At 56.0% G+C, this 8,133-nt stretch overlaps 1 protein-coding gene across 1 annotated transcript in view; it reads right to left on the minus strand.

The window, feature by feature from the left end:
- The window catches only part of RASAL1 (RAS protein activator like 1 (GAP1 like)), a 33,536-nt gene that overhangs the window by 24,792 nt on the left and 611 nt on the right, over positions 1–8,133 (minus strand). Inside the window, exons 2-4 of the mRNA XM_010828567.1 lie at positions 3,184–3,240; positions 188–301; positions 1–30 (exon numbers count right to left, since the gene is read on the minus strand). The exon at positions 1–30 is cut by the window's left edge and continues 2 nt beyond it. Coding sequence (XP_010826869.1) covers positions 1–30; positions 188–301; positions 3,184–3,240 — 201 coding nt within the window. The remainder of the gene's footprint in view (positions 31–187; positions 302–3,183; positions 3,241–8,133) is intronic.

Consider the following 8,133-nt stretch of genomic DNA (forward strand, 5'->3'; position numbering starts at 1 on the left):
AGCGAGATCTTGCCTATGATGTCATCTTGCCTGCAGAAAGGCAGGCATGTGAGGGTCCAAGTCAGGGACCCCTGCCCCGCCCGTGGGGAGGTGGGTGCAGATGTCAACGGCTGTGTGGACAGGCACTGTGCTTTGGGGTGTCCCGCCTTCCCTCAGATGCCCAGGTTTGGGTCCCCAGCACACACACCCCACTGTGTCCTCGTCCAGCACGTAGAAGGACAGATGGTGGAAATCCAGGGGCAAGTGCACCGTGTACTCCTCCCCCCAGAAGGGGCTCAGGCTCCGCCAGATGGTTGCTGTCCTGCAAAAGGGGGCACAGGGGGCCTTTGGGCCACACAGGCAGCAGATACCTGGGGACACACACACACACACATACACCCAGAGCTACTCAAACACAAATACAGCTACACATACACACTCACATAGACCCAAGAACCCAGATATAAGATACACACGAGTACACACACAAACCATAACACACACCCAGAGACCTTGACACACACACACACACACACACATTCACAGATACACCAAGGAAACCAGAGACACAAAGAGACACATGCACACACATACAGATACCAATATGCATCTTCAAAAATCTCTAGAAACATACAACTATGTGTTTCTACATACAGACAAGGGCAGACCCACACAGAGAAAACATTCACACGGATAACACAGACAAAAAAATGCCCAGAACATGGAGACACACATAGACACACATTCACATACACAGAGTGATACCCGGCAGAGATACACACAGAGGATCACAAAACCCTCACTAACAGACAAGACCCACAATTCGATTCATCCACTCATTCACTCCATAAACACTCACTCCGACTATGTGCCAAGTCTTGGGGCTATGGGAAATTAGAGGAAGAGGTGCCAAGGAGCCATCCCCACAGAACTCCCCCAACAGAAAGGGGCTCCCTCCTGAGCCCTATGACACAGTGAGAGAAGTCCTGTGATTGGTTAGGCCAGCGGTGCCCACTGGGCTGAGGATGGGAGGGGTCAGGAAAGGCTTTCCCTAGGAGCCAGTCAGGCAAAGCAGAGAGAGGATAAAGACAGTCCAGATGGCTGGAAGAGCATGTGCCAAGGCACTGAGGCAGGAATTTGAGGAACAAGAAGATGGTGGCTGGGAGGCAGGAAAGTGTGAGGGGCCAGGGGACCATGAAGTCAGCAGGGGCCGGAGCACTTAATCAGCAAGAGGGAAGCCCAGAAGGGTCAGGGACCAAGACAGACCCAGAAACAGATACACACCTCTTCACCCCAACACCTCTGCAGATGCACTGCCCTTTACCCAACAGCGAAAAGAGAACTCACTTTGCCCAGTCAACACACACTCAAGTTGACAGCTGCAAAATTTGGCCAACACACCTGCCTCTGCCTTCTTCCTTCTGAGGCAGAAGGCAGATGGGCCCCCTTCAGGGTAAAGCGATTGGAGACTCATTCCCTATGGACCAAAACTCCAAGACAATAGCAGGACTATTAAGGGAAAGTCCGGGCCCTGCCCAGACCACATACTCCTCATTCTGGAAGTCAGGAGACCTCTCTGACCGCTCATGCGCAGGAACGCTCCTTGGAGGTCAAAGGGGAGTGATGTTAACTAAGGCTGGGCTACCCACAGGCCTCTTCAGTAGAGTCCATCCTGGCTAAGAGATGCGTCCACGCATGGAAGGATCCTGAGATATGCTAAATGCGCACTGTGAGCCAGGTAAATCAAAATGACTGGTCACAGAAAACCTGAAGAAATGCCCATAAAAGTAATTCAAACTATCACAAGGGCACAACTCAGGGACTCGCCCTCTGAACCTGCCCTTATGCCTATCCACCACACATACTGTATGCTCTGCCCTCTTAATACTTGACTTGCTTCACGACTTTCCATCTTTGTGGGAATTCTTTTCTGCAAAGCCCAAGGGCCAGGGCCCTTGTCACTGACCAGTGGTCTAGTAGATGAGCATCTGGTGCTCTCACCATCACAACCTGGCCTCAATCTCTGGCTGGGAACTCAAGCCCCACCTAGCTTCCGCCACACTCTTCCCCAGTAGAGTGTGAACATGGACACGCACACACACAGACCAGGGCCACTCCATCAGACCGACCCTTCTTTCCAAACGCTTCCGTCCTACCCAACCCTCTTTCCAATTGGAAGTCCCCCCAGGCTCCCCAGCCCCTGAACTTGGAGGGTCCTCAGAACCCAGAGACGGGGAGACAGCAGCCTGGGGTCACACAGAAAATCAGTCTGTGGGCTTGGGGGTGGTGTCACAGAGTGTGGTAAGAGGGCAGGGTAAACACAGAGAGAGTGATGGGGGATAAACACACAGATCGGCTGGGGTGCTGCAGGTTGACCCTCCCCCACATGGGCTCCCTGCCCCCAGCTCCCAGCCCATCTGGACCAGAACTGGCGCCAGGAGGATCCTGAATCCTCCGTCTCCATAGGAACCGAGGCTTCAGCCGCCCGCCCACCCACGCCCCTCAGGCCTGCGGGGGTGAGAGCTGTCCCTCGGCCTGCGGGGGCGGCAACCAAGCCCAGCCCAGCCGAGACTGGCTCACGCAACCAGACATCTTCACATCCTCACGTGTTCACAGTGGTGTCTGTGTACCCAAATAAGCAGGCATCGGTGCACACATGCATGTACATGGCAGCCCATGTGTGCACACACGCATACACACCCCACACGCTGGTACACAATGTGAGCCTCTGAGTCTGCACACCCACAGGGACACACACCGGTGGTCACGGGCATTCACACCAGCCCTCCAACACTTCCCCACATACCATACACACTCACATGCGGGTCCAACTGGGCACACATGCACACACACACCAGTGCCCGCAGCACCCAGCAGGCCCAGAACTAGCCAGCCCAGCCAAGCGTGAGATGCCCGCCCCCAGGAAGACGCAAGCTGGCAGCCGCTGAGTCAGCCCCAGGATGCGGGCAGGGACATCGTCAGGGCAAGGGGGAAGGTGGCGGCCAGTTGGTGGGACTAGATGGACAGAGGAGCCAGCAGGCCCCACCATCCAGGCCTGTGGCTGGGGCACAGAACACCCACCAACAGGCCAGCGAGTCCATCCGTGGGGTAAGCGTGCCCCCCAAGGCTCTCTTTTCAACGTGGATCCTTACACCTGGACTCCCCCGTCTCCTTCGCCCCGTGCCTGGCTTCTCCCCGCCTCACCTGGCCACAACTTCGTCATCCACTTTCACGATGCAGTAGGGGTCACTGCTCCCCGACCTGCAGAAGGAGAAGGTTTGGGGAGCAGGCTTGAGAGGGTAGACCAGAGTGGGGATCCCAGTCCACCTTCGTTTTATAGATGGGGGGCAACTACAGCCCAGAGAGGAGAGGGGATTTGCCCAGGGTCACACAGCAAGTCCAGTAGAGGCAGGACCTCTGGGGACCAGCAGACCATGTCATGGCTGCCCAGCAGCCACCCACTGCGTGCCTGACCTCCTTGAATGGGCCCAGGGCTTCCACCCAGAGAAACAGAACACTGAGACCTGAAATCAGAACATGTGGAGTCCTGGGCCCAGGAAGCCCAAAGTGCTGGTCCAGAGCCTGTGCTCATCTGGTGAGTCATCCCTGGCCTCAAGCTTGCTCACTGTGGAACCCCAGCAAGTCCTCGCCCCTCTGTGAGCCTCAGTTTCTCTGCTCTGTAAGTTGGGTATAATATTTCCACACACCTCTTAGGGCAGGTGAAGGAGCTAAAGAAGCTAACGCATGGTGTGATGCATCACAGCTGACCCCAGAGCTCTTCCCACAGACACCTGAACCCCACCCTCAGGGTATGTGCTGCCCCCCCCATTGGGAATTTCCCTGGGAGGGGACGCTGCATAGCTCAGCCTTCAGTGGGGATGGACCTCAGTGGATGCTCTCACTGCAAGCACAGACCAGGGCAGCCAGACCTCAAAACTCAGCCAGTAGGAGACATAGGCTGCACCCCCTCAAGCAGCCACGAGACATTGACCAACCAAAGCCAGTTCTGTCCTCCCCTTCATAATAAGGGTTACTAGTCCATCCCAAGATGGGCTGCAACCCCTCGAGTAGCCATGAGCTATTAGCCAAACAAAGCCAGTTTCATTCCTCCTTCATTACAAGAGTTACTAGTCCATCTCAAGATGGGTTGCAACCCCTTGAGTAGCCATGAGCCACTGGGACAACCAAAGCCAGTTCCATCCCCTCTTCATAATAAGGGTTACTAGTCCATCCCAAGATGGGCTGCAACCCCTCAAGTAGCCATGAGCTATTAGACAAACAAAGCCAGTTCCATTCCTCCTTCATTACAAGAGGTACTAGTCCATCTCAAGATGGGCTGCAACCCCTTGAGTAGCCATGAGCCACTGGGGCAACCAAAGCCAGTTCCATCCGCTCTTCATAATAAGGGTTACTAGTCCATCCCAAGATGGGCTGCAACCCCTCGAGTAGCCATGAGCCATTAGCCAACCAAAGCCAGTTCCATCCCCTCTTCATTATAAGAGATGTTAGTTCATCTCAAGATGGGCTGCAACCCTGTGAATAGCAAAGAGTCAGTGACCAACCAAAGCCATCCCCCAATTAATAATAAGAGTTACTTGCCCATCCCAAGCTGACCAGGGTTCCTCATGACTTCCCCCACCCCTGCCTGCATCCCATCACACAGGCTTCCCTTGTCTTCCACCAAGCTCAGTCCAGCCTCAGGGCTTTTGCACTTGCTGTTCCACCATTCTAAGACACCTACTCTGTTCTTGAATGACTCCATCTTTTCATTCAAACCTCAGCCCCAGAGTCACTGCCTCAGAGAGGTGGTCCTTGATGACCACCGTCCTCCAACAGTGGACAGTGTAAAACTGCCCTCTGATCCCTCTGAGCACGTGAAGTCATCTTGCTCCCTTGTTTCTCTGTGCTTTGTGTCTGTCTCCACAGCTCCCTGCCACTTCTGAACACTGAGACCCTTGGGGGAGGAGCTGTGCCTCCGTCCCCCTCCCTCCACAGCCTGGCAGAGTCGGGATTTGAACTCGGGTCTGTGGGGCTCAGCATACATGTTCCCAACCAATGCCACCCGCACTCCAACTCAAGATCCCTTTCCCACATGGCCCCCTTCCCCAGTACTCCAGCCCCCGCCCTCTCTTTTCCATCCTGTCTCGGTTCAGTCTGTCACTGATCCACAAATGCCTCGGGGATTCCGGGAAAGAGGGACATGGCACCAGGAGCTGCTCCAACCTCATCTGCTGGCTGAGCCCTCCGCGGGCCGCAGTTTCCTCTTTGGTTGCTTTCCCTCAGCTCCCTCTGCCGAGTGTGCCTTCATTTCCCCATCTGCTCTCCATCCCTGAACATCTCAGTCTAGTCGCCAACCTGTGCCTCCACATTCCTCTCTGGCCTCCCTTCAGCATAATGCCCCAGACCTCAGTTTTCCCATCTGGATCTATTCCAAACCCACTGGGCTGAGTAACACTGGGAGCCTCAGTTTTACCCTCCGGATGCCCATGGCTGGGTGTCACCCCCTCCGTCTCGTGTCTCTCTTCACGTCCTCTATCCCTGAGCCTCTTTTAGGCAGGCTCCCATCCCTTGGTTTCCCCAACAGCAGATGTAGGACAGACAGGCTGGAATCCACTAGAAAAGGGCTGGGAGCCACGCCCCCTCCTGTTCACCCAGCCTGACCCCTGGGCCCCTCTGGGAGCGGAGCACGTCAGCTCCGGGACTCTGACGCATGAAGGCCTTATCAGACTTCTATCAGGTAAGGGCTATGGTGGCGGAAGGGGGATGCCCCCTCCAGATCCTGGATCTCTCCAGACCTTTGGCCTCTCCCACGGTCCCTGCCCCTCCTCAAGTGTGGGAAAGCCAGCCCCTGGAGCATCGCCTACCCAGTCTGCTTGGTGCCTGGTGTGTGCATGCTAAGTCACTTCAGTCGTGTCTGAATCTTTGTGACTCTATAGACTGTAGCCCTCTCCAGGCTCCTCTGTCCATAGGATTCTCTAGGCAAGAATACTGGAGTGGGCTGCCATTTCCTTCTCCAGGGGAATCTTCCCAACCCAGGGATCAAACCCACATCTCTTATATCATCTGCATTGGCAGGTGGGTGCCTGGAAGCAGTCAGTATTCAAATTCCAGCTGTGTGACTTTGGGCAAGTGACTATGCCTCTCTGAGCCTGAGTTTGCCCATTCATAAAATGGCAGTGCCAACAGGACTCTGCTGCTGCTGCTGCTAAGTTGCTTCAGTTGTGTCCGACTCTGTGCAACCCCATAGACGGCAGCCCACCAGGCTCTCCCGTCCCTGGGATTCTCCAGGCAAGAACACTGGAGTAGGTTGCCATTTCCTTCTCCAATGCATGCAAGTGAAAAGTGAAAGTGAAGTCGCTCAGTCGCGTCCGACTCTTAGCGACCCCACGGACTGCAGCCTACCAGGCTCCTCCATCCATGGGATTTTCCAGGCAAGAGTACTGGAGTGGGTTGCCATTGCCTTCTCCGAATAGGACTCTAAGAAGTGTTAAGCACAGGACCTGGCCTGTAGGAAGCCTTTGACCACATATAGCTGCTATTATGAATGACAGAAATAACTCAAATTACCAGCTGAGGCCTCCTCCAAGCCAGGGTTGGAGCCCTCTCAAACCTGGGGAGGCTTCAGAAAGATTCTGGGCCCTCTCCCTTAGGAGAGGGGAAAGAGGACATACCCCCTCTAGGAGTCCCCATGGGCATGGAGATCCCAGCATGCTATGAGGGAGCCCCTCTGAGAAGGGCACCAACAGCTAGGGAAACTGAGGCAGGCTGGCGGGATCCCCAACTGGGGCCTAGTCACTTCCCCCTACCCTGGTACTGGGGTGAGGCCCACCTAGAGCTCACCTTGGCCCAGGAATTGGGGGGAGGAGGGGCAACCAAGAGACTCAGGGATCAAGTATGAGCCAACTCCCTCCCCAAGAGAAGCAGAGGGAGCCCCATGAGCCGTGTCTGGGTCCAAGGAAAACACCCACTGCTCCCTCATGGCCCTCACTAAGGACTGGGAGAGACCGGAGCACCGAGAGAGGGAAACCCATTTCTGAAAGGTCTCCCATTATCAACTCCCCAGCAGCTGCCAGGCCACCTCATTGCCTCAACAGTCCCAGAACTGCTAATGCTCAGGGGCTCTGAAAGAGCATCTCAGAAGAGGGGAGACAGGGGGCTTGTCCAGACGCTGCATTGGCACAGCCAGCGAGCTCTCTGCTTTCCCCAGATGCTTGTTTTAAGGGTCACTGATAAGGATGGGGGCAGCTGGAACTGCTCTAAGGAGCTTCCCTGTTGGCACAGCTCCAGGACTGGGGAAGCGGAAGGTTCATGAAGTCAAAGGCAGGATACCCTCCTCATTGGGACCCCCAGCCGGAGGTGTTAGGGCAGAGCTGAGTCCCAGACTGTGCAGAGGCTCAGAAGCCACATTCCTGCTCCCCCTGGCCCCGGGGTAAATCCTAAGTGGTTTTTCTACCCTCACAACTGCACGAGGCTTGCAGACTCCCTGTCCAGGGTTCCCCTTGCTCAGATAGGAAATTCAGACCTGGAGAGGATCAGGTTCAAGGTCATAGAGTCAATGTGCTGTCAAGGATCCCACACCTGTTCCAGGTACCCACACCCTCAGAGCCCCTTCTGGGCTCCAGGCCAAAGCAGGAGGGGGACCCCTCCCTCCATTCTGCTGATTCAGCAACTGCTGACTCAGCCCGGAGGGAAGCACAGTCAAGGACTGGTACTGCGGGGACCCCACCACCTGGCTGGGGAGGGGGCTGCAGGGGGAAGTTGGCTCTTCAAGCAGCTTAGCATCAGGGAAGGCCCCCCACCCCGGGCTGGTCGCTGCTGGCTGAGGAGCTAAGGGCTCTGGGTCCAGAGGAACGTTTCCCCCAGGCCTGGCCAGTGGGCCACCTGGTGACACTCTGCAAACCTAAACGCCAGATGCTCGCAGAGGAATGCTGGGCCGCCTGGATCCCAGGCCCTCTGGGGCCCCTTCCAGGGTTCTCTGAACCGGTGCCCACCCAGGCCTGGAGAAACCCCACCTCCAACACCTGCCTGGACTAAGGAAGGGAGCCCTCCACCCCTAAACCCCTCCCCAGCTCTGACAGAATCTGATCCTATAAGCCCCAGGGCTGAAGCCCTGGAAGACCCCCTTTAGTATATCCCAGGAACCAAGACACCCCC

Source organism: Bison bison, unplaced genomic scaffold (assembly GCF_000754665.1).
Source record: "Bison bison bison isolate TAMUID 2011002044 unplaced genomic scaffold, Bison_UMD1.0 scf7180017864495, whole genome shotgun sequence".
In the NCBI taxonomy this organism is placed as follows: domain Eukaryota; kingdom Metazoa; phylum Chordata; class Mammalia; order Artiodactyla; family Bovidae; genus Bison; species Bison bison.